General features: G+C 43.7%; 1 protein-coding gene across 1 annotated transcript in view; it reads right to left on the bottom strand.

The window, feature by feature from the left end:
* The window catches only part of LOC121288969 (phospholipid phosphatase-related protein type 5-like), a 143,379-nt gene that overhangs the window by 49,428 nt on the left and 77,089 nt on the right, over nt 1–16,862 (bottom strand). The window contains exon 4 of the mRNA XM_041207833.1: nt 6,672–6,925. Within this exon, the coding sequence (XP_041063767.1) occupies nt 6,672–6,925 (254 nt within the window). The remainder of the gene's footprint in view (nt 1–6,671; nt 6,926–16,862) is intronic.

The raw sequence follows: 16,862 nt of genomic DNA, 5'->3' as shown, positions 1-16,862 counted from the left end.
CTGCTGCAGAGCGATGGTATAATGAAGATTATGCTGTAACTCGTGCCTTGGTGGAGCGACCATCAGGATGCTGAAGATGAGGTTCCAGTGCCTGGACCGGTCTGGTGGAGCCCTGCAATACAGTCTGCAGAGGGTGTCACGCATCGTCATCGCCTGCTGCGCCCTTCCACTCGAATGAGGAGATGAACTGGCTGAGGAGGGGATGGAGGTGCTGCATGGCTCCTCCAATGAGGAGGACACCGATGGGAGTGAGGCTGAGGAGGTCCTCTGAGGTGACAGTGATTGGGATGGGGCTCTTGCATTGACTAGACAAGGCAGGTACGCTCGGGTGACCTTCATAGCTGCTAGATAAGTGGAGGATGATGACGACATGCAGTGAGGTGACACCCATTTTTCCTCACATCGCATTTGTGAATGTTTGACTCCAGTCTGGCTTATGGCAGCATGAATACCCTCTGTGAGAATGTTCCTGTCATGGGGACGCAGTGGAGGCCCTAATAGTCGCTCGATTGCAGGAGGATGATGACGACATGCATTGAAGACACTGTATAGATCTTCACGTAGCCTCTGAGAATGTCTGACTCCTGTCTGGCTAAGGGCAGCTCACTTGCACTCCATGATCAGGGTCATATCATAGAGAAGCAGCCATTAAACTTCGGAAGCATCTGTTGCTGTGTCCACCATCAGCACCTGAGCTCTTCAGGGGCTGGTGCACAACGTCACTGGTCACAGATGCTGAAGAGATGGGGGCCAACCCCTCCTTATAGGTACTGAGGGCACACCGAGAGAATGAAAGAACTCTATGGCATCTGCCCACTACATTCTGGCAGCAATGACCAGCACTGCCAAGGTGCAGGCATCAGCAATGTTTCCAGGGAGTGTGAGGCTGGACCATCACTTTGGTCTAAAGGATGCACAGAGCACAGGGAAGAGGCCCTGGACTGAGACACCTGCCTTATCTTATGCAGAAAGGTCTTACATCTGAGTGGCAAGAACACTGCTCATCGGAACAAGGACCCATAGACAGGGAGACAATCTCAGGAGTTTATTTACAATAGTGAACAGTATGTACACATGATTAACACCTATGCCCAGGCTGTGTAACTAATTCTCCTTAACTATCTTAACCCTGCCGCTACGTCTTGGTGCTCCCCGGACATCCACAACAGGGGTGGAAGTAGCCTGCTGACTGTGACGCCCTGTCTGTGATGACTTTGGTAGGCGTCCTCTGGAGGGCCGAGACCTGGAGGGCTCCAGCCTGCTTTCAGGGGCCTGCTGTGTGACAGTGGCACCCTCCTTGGCCTGTGGAGCTGGAGCGGCTGAGATCAGAGGAAGAGGGGAGCCAGATGGACCAGCACTCTCACTGTCATCTGGATGGATGGGCCTGGAGTGTGCACCTGTAGATCCTCCTCCCTATGGGCGCCCGGGGGCCCCAGGCTGACTCCTTGAGGAGCAGGGGAGCTGGAGTGAGATCAAGCTGCCCGACCCCCCTCTTGTGTACACACTATTGGAGGCCAACTATGGTATGAATGATGGAGTTGAGACCGCACAGCAGTGCAGGAGCGAAGTCCTGGATCAAGGTCTCCATGGCGGCCGCCATCCTACCAGTGCTAACGTCGGTGCATTGACATGTGGATGCTATCACCTCAGCCTGAAAGGGGACGGACTCCTCCATCCTGCCTTGCAATCTGAGGAGTGCAGCAGACATCCCTTCATGTTGTTCCCTAGTTTACCTTTGCAGCTCCAGCAACTGTGACATGACTGAGTCCGGAGTCTTGTCTTCGGACGCAGACTTAGCAACGTTCTGGCCTCCAGCAATCCTGTGGGTGCCGGGGACCTGGGAAGCCTGCTGTAGATCAGAAAATGCAATGTGCTCACCAGATTGTGATCCTGAGGCTACTCTAAAGCTAGGTCCCACCGAGGTGTGTGTCTCTGCGCTGGTGGAGGGTGTGGGTGAGCGCTGTGACGGGATTTCAAGGAGGGTACCTCCAGATTCCTCTTCAGGTATTTCTTTGGGGTTTGATTGGAGGCCCTGAGACATGGAACTCTGTCAGCTGTTTGGCAGTTGCGAAAGCAAGTGAAGATAATTAGTGCATGGCAGTGGCCTGTGAAAGAGGACACATCACTCACAGCATGGTTGTCTGATGGATGTTGCACTGCTCCTCGCTTGGTAGAGCAGCACTGACCTCACCGTCAGCTCAGGACTGGTCCAGATCCTCGCCGGCCAGTTGGATGGCTGTTTTCAAAGTCCATGAGGACCTTGTTTTTGGGCATTCCATCGCCGGTCTGCAAACTCTTTCCCTTGTTGTGTGCTAGCTGGCCTGCATGAATAGTGATGGAGAAACTGTAAGCAGGAAGCCTGCCAGGCCTGATGATAAATATGCCTGGCCTGTGTGGGTGGTGAGCGGTCCCATGGATGAGATGAGGACAATGAAGGTGTGTGTGAGAGAGTGAATGGTCATGTCCCTTGAACTGGCAGGGAATGAGGGCCCTGTGGATGCATGATGGGTTTGTGAGTGTGTACGTTAAGAGTGATGAAAAGAGTGACTTACGCTGATGGAATGGAGGAGATCGTTCAACATGTTGAGGCACTGGGTAGCTTTGGTAATGCGTTGGCGCTGACCACCACTGCCACCACCTCCCAAGCCAGATTGGTCACATTGCTGCCCATCCTGTGGCCAGAGCGGGGGTACAGGACATCCCGGCAGGCCTCCACAGCATCCAGCAGTTGCTCGAGGGACCCGTTATTAAACCGGGGGTCTGCACTCTTCTTGCCTTTAAGGGCCATGTCTCCCGGGCAGCAGTGGTGAGCTGGAAGCAATGAGCGCTGTGCTTGTGGCTGGCCTTTAAACATGGCGCCTGGCGTGATACAACGGCAGGGTGATGATGGGTAGGTAAATGAGGAGCCCACCTGCCATGGAAATGGCATGTTTCCCGGGAATGCATAAGTAATGAGGTGGGCTCAGGATAATACGGCATGAAAACCTGCCATCGCCATTGGCGTTTTACCCACCCACTACTGTGGGTAGTGCAAACTTGGGAAAATTCTACCCGTTAACTCTGTTTTCCTTTCTCCACAAATGCTGCATGACCTGTGGTGTTTCCATAACTTTCTGTTTTAATCTCAGATATTTAGCATTTGCAGTAAAATATTGTATTGCTTCATGTATTAAAAGCCATGTGTTCCTCACATAGTGATGTGACATATTGATTCATTGATTCATTTTGTGTGCTCTAATAAATATAAAATGCATGGTATAACTTTTGAGTTGGTTTAATATTTACCAAGACACTTTTCCATTTGTCTATATTTGCCAATTCTATGCACATTGTTTGAGTGCACATCCCTCAATCTCATAATTTACATATAAATAGTAGAGAAGTAAGATTATAATGCATGGTAATAAATCAGAAGGTAAAGACTGGTGATAGTTAAGAAATAGCACAGTTCAACTGACAACTGTCAGAATATTAACAGCAAATGACAAAGGAACGCTTCACCAACTTTGAACTGAAAGTTATTGTGACAGGGACAGTCGAAGAGATATTGCATCCAAAAGCATAAAATGCAAAGTCTCTTTGGAAACTGTCCAGTCATATTGCACAAATAAAATTCACATTTTCCACTACAGATGAAGTGGTGAAACAACTTCAGGTGGAGATTAACTTCAAGTGGCGGAGCTGGTAGAAAGTGGAGGTAGGTGGCAGAAACTTCATTTTAATAAAATTGAGTTCTTACTTCATTAGATATGGCAAAAAAAAAGCAGTGCCAATATTTGCAAAGCAATTCAAATGTCTTTTCCCAAGACAAAATTAACGTGATGAGAAATTTGAATGTTTTATTCACATTTTATAAAATACAAGCAAGATGCACTGCAGGAATTCACCAAGGCTTCTTCACAGCACCTTCCAAACCCACAATCACTACCATCTAGAAGGACAAGGGCAGCAGATAGATGGGAACACCACCACTTAGAAGTTCCCCTTCAAGTCACTCACCATCCTGACTTGGAAGTACTTTGCCGTCCCTTCACTGTCGTTGGGTCAAAATCCTGGAGCTCCCTTCCTAACAGCACTGTGGGTGTACTTACACCACATGGACCGCAGCGGTTCAAGAAGGCAGCTCACCACCACCTTCTCAAGGGCAACTCGGGATGGGCAATAAATGCTGGCTCAGCCAGCGAAGCTCACATTCCGTGAATGTATTAAAAAAAATTTCAAGCCTGCTTAATTCTTGAGAGCTTCCTACATATAATTCAATCTAAACAAAATTAGATAACTTGGAAGGGGAAAAAAAATGTCTTTTTAGTGGCGACAACCCCCCTCCCCAAATCATCCCAATACATTTTCATGCCAGCTTAACATCTTTAGGACATGTAAACATGCTTTATATACAATAAATCATTGTTAGATTGTGGGTGAACATGGTAACTATCCAGTGCATTGCAAAGTTTCAGGAAAGAACAAAAAAATGAACCATCCATTTATCTTTATTTAATGGGGTGAACTGTGAGGGAAACTGATTTCACAGACATGTAGCAAGAACATCAAATTAGCTGCTGTGGACAAGTATTACAACACTGAAATAATTTACCAGCCTGCTATTGCACCTCTGGCTGGATTATGGGCAATCTCTTTGGAATAAGTCAGGGACATGAGTATTGCAGGCCCCTGATCACCTCTTGGAGAACCTGATTGGTCTTGAAAGGGATAGACCTTCCGTTCGACCCTTACAAGGCCAATGACACCAAGGAGTGGAAGACATTGGCAGGGACCCCATGGCAATAGTTTCCACTTCCTCAGTTCAAAAGCATATTACTGGAGACCAATATAGCCAAAGAGATGAGGCAACCAGTCTCCAAAAAGGCTGGAAATACTTAGTGGGCCAGGGAAAATCTGTGGACAGATAAAAATAGAGTTAATATGGGATTTCCATACTGAACATAAGATAAATTTTCCATTGGCGTGTGGGTTGGTAATTAAAGGACACAGATTTAACAACCGGCAAAGGGGCTAGAGGGGTGTTTGAGGAGAAATGTCTTTACACAGTGAGTTGTTAGGATCTGGAATGGACTGCCTGAAAGTTCAAGAAATACATTTATTTACCTGTGAACCTTTTAGGATTATTTAACTGAATATTTGTCACTTTTATATCTGGTGTGTTCCCTTCTTTTCCAAGTCAGCTCTCTTTTACCACTTTTAATATAGGTTTCCAATTGTGCCTGTACCATCTTTACTATAGCTGTAAATGTTTCTGGAATTTCCTAACATGTTCGGTGTAATTTTATCCCCAAGTTTTGATTGTACCAGCTGTCATGAGGCTATGCCCCTTTAATTCTTGAAAATATGATTTTTCAACTTCCAACTGACTGGGAAATTTGCAATTTGAAATGAGACAGAGCAAACTGATTAAAAATGCAAAGCCGCATTCTAAAGTGAAGGTGAGAAACAAACAAATCACTGTCAGGGGTGTGTGAAGAGAGATACATTTCCTATAACTCAGAGACCCATCGAAACTCATCAATGTCTAAGGAACAGGCGTTAAAAATGCAAAGTGCTGGATATTGAAACAATGGCTGCCACAGACACAAACACACCCAAAACCTCTTGAAAATACACAATAGATGAAGTATTTCAAGGCAAGGCTGCCCAGCCACTTGAAAGAGATTGCAGGTGACACGGTTGGTGTCGAGAAAGTCTTCAGCAGAGGAAACAGGCTGAAGGCTGCCCTCGCTCCCTCTTTCTCTCTTTTGGAATAAGAGTGTCGCCAGTCTGAGAAGCCCAGTCCAATGAACGAAGATCTAATAATAATTGCAACATCTTCTACATCTGACTGCACCCAAGAAACCAACTAACTTGGCTGCAACATTTAAAATCTACGCCTCAAGGACAATCAAAGGACACTTAGCCATATATTATTTTACCTTTTTTTTTATTGGACCGTAACTCTCCTTATTTCTGATACTGGTGTGCGTATGTGCATGGACCTGAATGGCTGCATGAGGGCCGAACGCTTGACTTCAGGTTTTTCTTATTTTTCCCAGATTTAGTGATTAATAAATTTCCTCTTTCCTTGACGCAAAAAAAAATTGTTTGACTGGCTCCTTTTTGCCCCCAGCTTAAATAGTTAAATACATTCTGATTTGGAAAAGGCATATCCTAGTGAAAAAGGAACTGAAACCTTTGTTGTAACCAACCGAGGAGGTTGAATAGAGGGGAAGCAGTTCATCCCTTCTCACCTGGTCGTAACACAGTCATAGCATTTGTGAGCTTTAAGGATGCTGCAAGTGCCTCCTACATTTCCTTTCAAATTGACACCTGTATAAGGCAAACAGGCATAATATACAAAATGAACTAAGCAACAATGTTGGTAAAATCATTAACATTGCCTCCTTCATCAAAATGTATCAGTAAATTTCAAAAAGTTTAGGAAATTTCATCAGGCACTTAGAGTAAGTCTCATTGGAGTAATAACTTAAATCTAAAAATTCCATGGTGCAATTCTACATGTGATCTCTTTTCCATTTTTTGGCCAAAGCTTTGCTGTGCGTTTGGAGCTACCTTCAATAATTTCCAGTGATTGCTTGAGCTGATGGATACAAATTTTAAAACAAAAGTCACTGCAGCTAATGACTGTAGGCAGAATGATAGGATGCAACAAATTTACTTACTGCCAGATACACTGCTGCATACACACTTAAAGCTGCCTCTTTGGATGGAAAGCTTTTCCTGGCTTTTGTAATGGCGTCTATGTTGCCAGTGCAGGCCTCCTCACTGTTGATGAATTGCACAGATTCATGCTGACAGCCCAGTGCTGTGTAATTGGGTTTACAGACTGTGAGAAAATGGGGGGCTAGATTTCCTGTCACCACTTGCCCAGCATTTACAAATATATCTGTGGCAAAAAGTCCAAATGCATAAACTCCTGGGAAAGAAAACATACCAAAATATAATTAGAAAACAAAATATGTTTGACCTAAAATCTCAAACAAAATAGTTAATTTGCATACGCTTTTATTAAATGTACAATTTTCTCTTAAAGTTCAATTTAGCTAAACAAGCTGGAAATGTTACTTTGGATTTGGAGGTTCTCTTCATCATTTGATTGGTGTGTATTTGCTTCTGTGTCCCTAACAGGTAATGTCACCTTCTTTGTGTGCAAGGTATGTTGTCACATCATAATTAGATTAACTGACTGGTGAGCTTCAAAGCTGCTCAACGGACATTCCATTTGAGTGACTCTCTGACCAGTAATAGCGAAAATAATAATAATAGTTTCAAAGGCAGAATTAAACTTGGGATGAAAGGTAGCCATATGACAAGAAACTTCTAATTGAACCTTAACCTAAATTTGTCCATTTAGTAGTTTAATAGGACTGGGTGTAAGGAGGAATGCTTTTCACATGTTAAGAGAGTGTTGACAGGGGGAGTGCATTTGTGCTGATTAAAATAAAGGAATGTTGGGGTTGGGGAATTAACACTTTCACTTTTTGCATCCCAGGTCCATGTGGGCTATTAAATTTGACATGGCACTGCTAAAGGCAAGGGAAGGTTCATTCCACTTTGGCCCAAAAATATGCTCAACCTTAACAAGAGCATTCTTACAGGAAAGATCCAGATTAGCTAACATAAATTAAGGTATATCCATTCATACCCATTCTTGAAATAATTGTGCTCAAGCACACAGGTTTTTCCTGCATTAATAGGAAAACATTGGAGTTATAATTGGTATTAAACAATGGCACAAAATGGCTGATAATGAATCAGCAGCATGTTTAAACCCTGCTGATCCAAAGTACTGAAGGAGGTGGCTGTAGGGATAATAGATGCATTGGTTGCTGTCTTCCAAAATTTTATATATTCTGGAATATATAAAGGTAGCCATATGACAAGAAACTTCTAATTGAACCTTAACCTAAATTTGTCCATTTAGTAGTTTAATAGGACTGGGTGTAAGGAGGAATGCTTTTCACATGTTAAGAGAGTGTTGACAGGGGGAGTGCATTTGTGCTGATTAAAATAAAGGAATGTTGGGGTTGGGGAATTAACACTTTCACTTTTTGCATCCCAGGTCCATGTGGGCTATTAAATTTGACATGGCACTGCTAAAGGCAAGGGAAGGTTCATTCCACTTTGGCCCAAAAATATGCTCAACCTTAACAAGAGCATTCTTACAGGAAAGATCCAGATTAGCTAACATAAATTAAGGTATATCCATTCATACCCATTCTTGAAATAATTGTGCTCAAGCACACAGGTTTTTCCTGCATTAATAGGAAAACATTGGAGTTATAATTGGTATTAAACAATGGCACAAAATGGCTGATAATGAATCAGCAGCATGTTTAAACCCTGCTGATCCAAAGTACTGAAGGAGGTGGCTGTAGGGATAATAGATGCATTGGTTGCTGTCTTCCAAAATTTTATATATTCTGGAATGGTTCATGCATATTGGAAGCTAACAATTGTAATGCCACTGTTTAAAAAAGGAGGGAGAGATAAAACAGGGAACTACAGACCTGATATAAGTAGTAGGGAAAATGCTAGTGTATTATAAAGGATGTGATAACTGGACAGTTAAAAAATAATGGTAGGATTGGGTACCGTCAACAAAGAAATCATGGGCAGAATTTTCCTCCCGTTGGGGGGATGTTCAAGAGCGCGCATGTGGAGGTGCGCCTCCAATCGGCGCCCATGATGGGAGCGCCCCGCCATTTTATGTGGGTGGGCCAATTAAGGCCTACCTGTGAGGGCAGGCAAAAGAGCGCATTCATCTTCCTGAGGCTAAGTGCTGCCTCAGGGAGATCGGCTACACAGTAAAAAATATTAAAAACAGTAAAAAAAAATCCCTGACATGCCCCCTCATGTAACACTGTCACATGAGTTGGGACATGTCCATCAGTTTCAGTTTCACTTTTATTAAAAAATTATAAACATACAGGAAACTTCAGCTCCCTCGTGAATGAGGTTTCATGCTTTTTCCAATGCCCGTCAGTGCTCCCAGCCTGCCTGCGAACCTTAAGGTTGGACGGGCAGGTCTACTCATTACATTAATTACTTTGTTAATGGCCTCAATAGGTCATTGACAGGTTGGTGGGTGCACAGCTGATTTGGCTGAGCCCCTGTCTACCTGAAAATTTAAATGGGGCGCAGTGACGTCAGGAGTTCCACCTGATGTCATCCACGCCCCCCACATGCCGACTGGGAAATCCTGGCCCATGTTTGACAAACCTGCATTTTTTTTGAGGGTGCAAGCAGCAGAATAATTAAGGGAGAACCAGTGGGTGTGGTGTATTTGGATTTTCAGAAAGCTTTTGATAAGCTTTCGATAAGGCTCCACAAAAGAGGTTAATTATCAAAATCTGAACACACGGGATTTGGAATAATATACATGGATTGAGGACTAGTTGAAGGACAGAAAACAGGAAGTAGGAGTAAATGGGTCATTGTCAGGTTGGCAGGCTTGACTGGGGGGTACTACAAGAATTAATGCATGGGCCACAGCTATTCACAATCTATATCAATGATTTGGTTGTGGGGACCAAATGTAAAATTTTCAAGTTTGCTGGTGACACAAAACTTGGTGGGAATGTGAGTCGTGAGAAGGATGCAAAAAGACTTCAAGGGGATTTGGACAGATTTAGTGAGTGGGAAAGAACAAGGCAGATGGAATATAATGTGGATATTGTGGGGGAGGTAATGGCGCAGTGGTATCCAGGGACCCAGGGTAATGTTCTGGGGACTCGGGTTCTAATCCTGCCATGGCTGGTGGTGAAATTTGAATTCAATAAAAAAATCATGAATTCCAAGTCTGATGATAACCATCAAACCATTGTTATAAAAGCCCATCTGATGCCCCCCGCCCCCCACCCCCACCCCCCGCCCCCACCACCCCTTTAGGGGAAGAAATCTGGTCTGGCCTACATGTGACTTCAGACCCACAGCAATGTAGTTGACTCTTAAAATCTCCTCTGAAATGATAAAGTCACAAGGAATGAAACCAGGTGGACTGGATTCAACCCTGCAAAGTACTGCTTACTAACATGCCAAAATTGAGAGTGCTGCCTCACAGGCTAGTCAAGCAACAGCCTGACATAGCCATCCTCATGGAATCATACCTTGCAGATAATGTCCCACCAACACCATCCCAGCAGAGGTGGCAGTACAGGAGGGAGTTGCCCTGAGCATACTCACCATCCCTTAAGTCTCATGGTATCAGGCCAAACTTGGGTAACTGAAGCTCCTACTGATTACTACATACCACCCTCACTCAGCTGATGAATCAGCCCTCCTCCAGGTTGAACACCACTTGGAGGAAGCAGAATGTACTCTGGGAACTCTTCAATGTCTATCACCAAGAATGGCTCAATAGCACTACTACTGGCCGAGTCCTAAATCCAACCTGGCCAGTTACCACCCCATCAGTCTACTTTCCATCATCAGTGAAGTAATGGAAGGGGGTCATCAACAGTGCTATCAAGCAGCACTTGCTTAGCAATAACCTGCTCACTGACACCCAGTTTGAGTTCTGCCAGGGCCACAGCTCCTGACCTCATTACAGCCTTGGTTCAAACATGGACAAAAGAGCTGAGCTCCCGAGGGGAGAGTGACTGCCTTTGACATCAATGCCACATTTGGCAGAATGTGTGGCATCAACGAGCCCTGGCGAAACTAGAGTGAATGGGAATTGGGGGAAACTCTCCCCCTGGTTGGAGTCATACCTAGCACAAAGGAAGATGGTTGTGGTTGCTAGAGGTCAGTCATCTCAGCTCCAGGACATCACTGTAGGAGTCCCTCAGGGTAATGTCCTCGGCCCAACCATCTTCAGCTGCTTCATCAGTGACCTTCCTTCCATCATAATGTCAGAAGTGGGGATGTTCGTTGATGATTGCACAATGTTCACCACCATGCACAACTCCTCAGATACTGAAGCAGTCCATGTCCAAATGCAGCAATATCTGGGCTTCAGCTGACAAGTGGCAAGTAACATTCACGCCACACAAGGCAATGACCATCTCCAACAAGAGAGAATCCAACCATTGCCCTTTGATGTTCAATGACATTTCCATCACTGAATCTCCTACTATCAACATCCTGGGGCTTACCATTGACCAGAAACTGAACTGGACCAGCCATATAGCTATGGCTACAAGAGCAGGTCAGAGGCTAGGAATTGTGCGACGAGTAAACCACTTCCTGACTTCCCAAAACCTGTCCATTGTCTACAAGACACAAGTCAGGAGTGTGATGGAATACTCCCCACTTGCCTGGATGAGTGCAGCTCCCACAACACTCAAGAAGCTTGACACCATCCAGGACAGAGCAGACAGCTTGATTGGCACCACATCCACAAACGTTCACTCCTGCCACCACCAACGCACAGTGACAGCAGTGTGTACCATCTACAAGATGCACTGCAGGAATTCACCAAGGTTCCTTAGACAGCACGTTCCAAACCTATGACCACTAGAAGGGCAAGGGCAGCAGATAGGTGGGGACACCACCACCTGGAAGTTCCCCTCCCAGTCACTCACCTTCCTGATGTGGAAATATATAGCCGTTCTCTCACAGTCACTGAGTCAAAATCCTGGAAATACCTACACCACATGGACTGCATCCGTTCAAGAAGGCAGCTCATCATCACCTTCTCAAGGGCAATTAGGGATGGGCGATAAATGCTGGCCCAGCCCGTAAAGCCCACATCCCATAAATGAATTTAAAAAAAGGATTTGTGAAGTTATCCACTTTAGTAGGTAAAGCAGAAATGCAGAGTACTTCTTACATGATGAGAGATTGGGAAACGTAGGGACCTAAGTGTCCTTGTTCACAAGTCACTGAAAGCTACATGCAGGTACAACAAGCATTTAGGAAGGCAAATGGTATTTTGGCCTTTATTGCAAGGGGATTTGAGCGCAGGGGTAAAAATGTCTTGCTTCATCAGTGACCTTCCTTCCATCATAATGTCAGAAGTGGGGATGTTCGCTGATGATTGCACAATGTTCAGCACCATTCACGACTCCTCAGAGACTGAAGCAGTCCATATCCAAATGCAGCAAGACCTGGACAATATCTAGGCTTTGGCTAACAAGTGGCAAGTATCATTTGCGCCACACAAATGTCAGGCAATGGCCATCTCCAACAAGAGAGAATCCAACCATTGCCCCTTGATGTTCAATGACATTACCATCACTGAATCTCCCACTATCAATCCTGGGGGTTACCACTGAAAAGAGTCCAGCCTTGGTGAGACTGCATCTTGTGCATTGTGTGCAGTTTTGGTCTCCTTACCCAAGGAAGGATATAGTTGCCACAGAGGTAATGCAATGATGGTTCACAAGGCTGATTCCTGGGATTGCAGAATTGTCCTAGAGTTTAGAAGAATAAGTGGTGGTCTCATTAAAGCGTACAAAATTCTTACAGGGCTCAACAAGGAAGATGCAGGAAGGATGTTTCCCTTGACGGGAGGTTCTAGAATCAGGAGACACAGTCTCAGAATAAGAGATAGGGCATTTGGGACTGAGATAGGGGGAATTTCTTCACTCAGAGTGTGGCAAATCATTGGAAATCTTTACCCCGGAGGGCTGCGGAGGCTTTGTCTTTGATTATATTTAAGACAGAGATCAATAGATTTCTAGTTATTAAAGATATCAAGGGATGTGGGGACAGTGCAAGAAAACGGGGTTGAGGTAGAAGGTATGCCATGACCTAGTTGAATGGTGGAGCAAGCTCGAGGGGCTGAATGGCCTACTTCTGCTTCCGTTTCCTATGTTCCTATGCTCTTTCCCATTAATGCTGAAATAAGTTGTTCGACTGATTCCCAAAATGTTTCCAGTCCTCCCTTCAAGTGCTGCTATTGGCCCATGATCAGTATCTCTCTCTCCCCTATCAGGTTTTCGGCCCTTTCAAATGGCAAGTTACCTGTAAGCAGCTTGATAACTGCTAGTAGTTTCTCTCTTGTATTTAAATGAGCTCCAATCACAATTATCAACTGGGCTTCTTAACAACAATCATGGGATGAGTGGAATAGGCAATCTGCCCAATCTGTGCTACATATGACAATCACCCACTGTATGTTAACACTGCTTACTATCTTTATACAGCCTTACAAACTAACCACAGTAGTGGTCTACTAGAATCAAATTTATTTATCACTGATTTTCTGTTGGCTTTTCAGTTTGGAGCCAAGCAGATGCTTTATATTTACATTTCATGCGCTCAGGTTCTAGTGCTGGTGGAAGCCAGCTGCTTGTAGTGACTAGGCTTAATTCATTCTGAAGAGTTTGTGCATGTGGGAGGACAGCCAGGCTGGGAGATAAGAAGTGCTGGAGGGAGAAAAATATCCCAAAACAAGGATGGCACTAAGCACAGACACACACACGTAATACTGCTTTATTCTTCTGGCTGGCAGATGACCAATGTAATTTATAGCACATATGCTGCTTGGAGTCTACTTGGTTCACGGATGGCGCCATTGCCTCTGTGTAAGAAGGTCTTAGGTTCAAGCACCACTGCACAGTGATGTACATGAAAAGTAAGATGGTATTACTGTGTTTCCAGAGGTACACTTTAAGATGAGGTACTAAACCAACTTTCTGTGCACCCTCTCAAATGGCCATAAATGCTTCTATGATGGTCTTTTCTTCAGGGAAGGGCGGGGGAGTTGTTCTGGTCAACATTCATCCCTCAACCAACAGCACCAAAAACAGAGGGTCTGGTCATTATTGCATTGCTGTTTTTGGGTCCTTGCTGTGCACAAACTGGTTACAGGTTTTGCAACACTGCCAACACTTCAGAAGAATCTCACTGGCTGTGAAACACTTTGTGACATCCAGACATTGAGTGAAAAGCACCATATAAATGCAATTTCTTTCTTTACTGGGGGGGAGCTGAATAACATCACCTCTTATTTTTCAGATGCTGAACTAAGGGCTGGATTTACCAGCCCCGACACCGATGGGACACCATAACGGCTCTCCAAATTTTCCTGTCCCACCCATGGTGATGACCACCAGTGTCGGAGCCTGAAAATCTCTCCTTTAAGTGTGGGTTGTGGAAAAAAGAGAATGAGGAACAAAATTCAATTCAACTTTATACAATTTGATTAAAATTGATGTAAACAGATTTTTATAATTCACTTTTAAATTTACAAATTAATAAACTATACCACATTTTTTCAGAGGTTTGTTTTTTTCTCACACAGACTTAGCAAATGACATTCTGCCATTCATACAGCTTACAATATATTCCATCTGATCAAAACTTTGACCTTCAAATATGCCATCTTTCTTTTATATCATGGGAAAAAGTTCCTAATTTGTACAGGTATGTTGAAAGGAAATATTAAGTAAGATATTTGTAGGCACAAAATATTTAGAAGTTTTAAGCCATGTGATACTGAGGGGATGAAGAGATGAAATCACTTAATCTCTTTCACCTTACTTCACTTCTCCACAAGTGCCCTGGCGAACAGCAATTGAACCCAAAATCTATGCTGCCAGTGCTGCAAGTGCTGCACCCTTGAAGGTGCTATTTTTTTGGATGAGACATTAAAAATCTCATTAAATGTATAAGATCTTATGGCACTCTTCAAAGAAGAGCAGTGAAGTTCCCCCAATGTCCTAGTCAACATGCATTCCTGAACTAACACTTAAAACAGATCATCTGGTTTCGCTCATTGTTTTTGCAGGAGCTTGCAGTGTGCAAATTAGTTGTTTTGTTTCCTATGTTATAAAAAATACTTAATTGGTTGTGAAGTGCTTTGGGATGTCCTAAGGTATTGAAAGATGTTATATAAATCCAAGCTCTTTATTTCCTTGAGGCCTTGATTTAACCCAGGGCTAATTTTCATTGGGAGAGCAGTGACATAAGTTAATGTTTCATCTTGCGTTCGGGGTCCAGATGGGTTTTTTTGGGTTGCCCGTTACCCTAAGAATGTTACCATGAAAACCATTCTTGTTTATTTACAGATCTTTGTACATGTCAGTGCAATACATGAGGTTATACTTCTGCTTCACACCAAATCTCAGTAACTTAATCATGTGACATTGCATCATAGTTACATCAGCAGTTACATGAGTATCAGGTTCTTCTGATGTTAACCCTTTGCCCTAAATTTCCCCCCAAGTCTTTATCCCAACTATATATATCCTCCCACGTCTCCCCACAAAGACTCAGACTTCACAGGGTTAATCTCTGTGGTGCCTTGACCAATCTCCCTGACCTAGTCCTGATTTCATTTCGAGGTCAAGGATGAACTGCGCTCTCTTGTTATTTGATAGGAGATACGGGCGGTTATAGAGTTTCTGCTTGCTTCTGGTTTCATGTCTCCATCCGGATCCAAATACTTTGCCCACAGTTCTATTGGTTTCCTTCCCAACGATATCAATGCTCTTCAGTTCCTATGGATATTTCCCTATCCTGTCTCAATTCTATAAGATTTTGGTTAAGGAGTTCTTTCTATTATAATGCCTTCTTTCTGTTGATCTTGTGTCCACACTCTCTCTCTGGGCTGTAGCACCTTCCAGTCTCATGCTCTGTGCCTGAAGTTGAAATTATGAACTTGATTGTCTTCTTGTTGCTCCTCATGCTTCCTAACTTTCTCATGGTCATCTGGAGTAATGTCAGACTGAGATTTTTGATTTAGAGCTGGAAATTATGTTCGCAGCCTTCTTCCCATCAATAGGTGGTGAGAACCTGTTTTTTTAACAGTGAGGTTCTATAGTTAAGAAGGGTTATGTTAATGGGAGGGATTTTCCAGCCCCAACATCAGCTGGATGGGAAAATTTGGAGAGCTGTTGACTTTTAACGGCTCTCCAAATTTTCCCGGCCAGCGCGCTACAATGCCTGTTCGTGTCCGTGCTGGAAAATCCCGCCTAATATCTCCATTCTTTTTCATTAATTCCTTAATTGTTTGAACTCCTCTTTCTGCTTCTCTGTTCGACTGAAGATATCTCGGTGAATTAGTCACATGCATGAAAACATATTCCTGCACAAAGTTGTGGAACAGTTCATTAGCAAACTGTGACCATTGTCTGACACCACAATGCCCAGGATGCCATGTATCATGAAGATTCTTTTTAGTAATCTAATGAGTGCCTCCACTACAATGCTGTGCAGTCTACTCACTTCAAACTACCTTGAGTAGTAATTAATGACGATGATGAAAACTTTGCCGTTGAACTCAAATAAATCCATTCCCAGGAGCTGCCACGGCCTCAAGGGCAAAGTGGGGGATGCCAGTGATTTGCTCTGCTGTTGGCTATTCACTGAACAGGGAATGCAATTTGTGATTAACTCTTCAATGGAGTTACTGATGACTGGCCACCAGATTGACTGATGGGCTTTTGCCCAGCATTTCGCTATTCCCAAGTGACTTTGATAGATTTTTTGGAGAATGTTGAGTGGAAGTATTTTAGGGATGACTAGTCTGTCATTAAAAACTAAGAAATCATCAATGATAGTGATTTGTTTTCTCTGTTCGAAGTACTGGTGAAGTATTGGGTTCTTAGGAGTAAACTCCAGCCATCCATTCTGGCAATACTCTTTTATTTGGATACATTCATCATCCTGCTGCCATGCTTGCTTAATCTCTTGTGGCTGGTAAGTGTTTAGCAAAGAGCAAAGTATATGCTTTCACTTCCTCAATAAAATTAAAATCTTCCAGTTTGACTCCTTCTACTGGCATTCTTGATAATACATCTGCTGTTGTCTGGTAGTGCCCTTGAAGGTACTCAGTAACTGAATCATATATCATGAGACTCAGTCTAAAATATTGAATCCTAGGCAACATTTTTGCAATTTCCTTTAGGTTGAGAAGAATAACCAAAGGCTTGTGGTCGGTTTCAATTTTAAACTTTAATCCC

The sequence above is a fragment of the Carcharodon carcharias genome, chromosome 16 (genome assembly GCF_017639515.1).
Source record: "Carcharodon carcharias isolate sCarCar2 chromosome 16, sCarCar2.pri, whole genome shotgun sequence".
Lineage (NCBI taxonomy): Eukaryota > Metazoa > Chordata > Chondrichthyes > Lamniformes > Lamnidae > Carcharodon > Carcharodon carcharias.
This window is presented reverse-complemented; position numbering and strand designations above follow the sequence as displayed.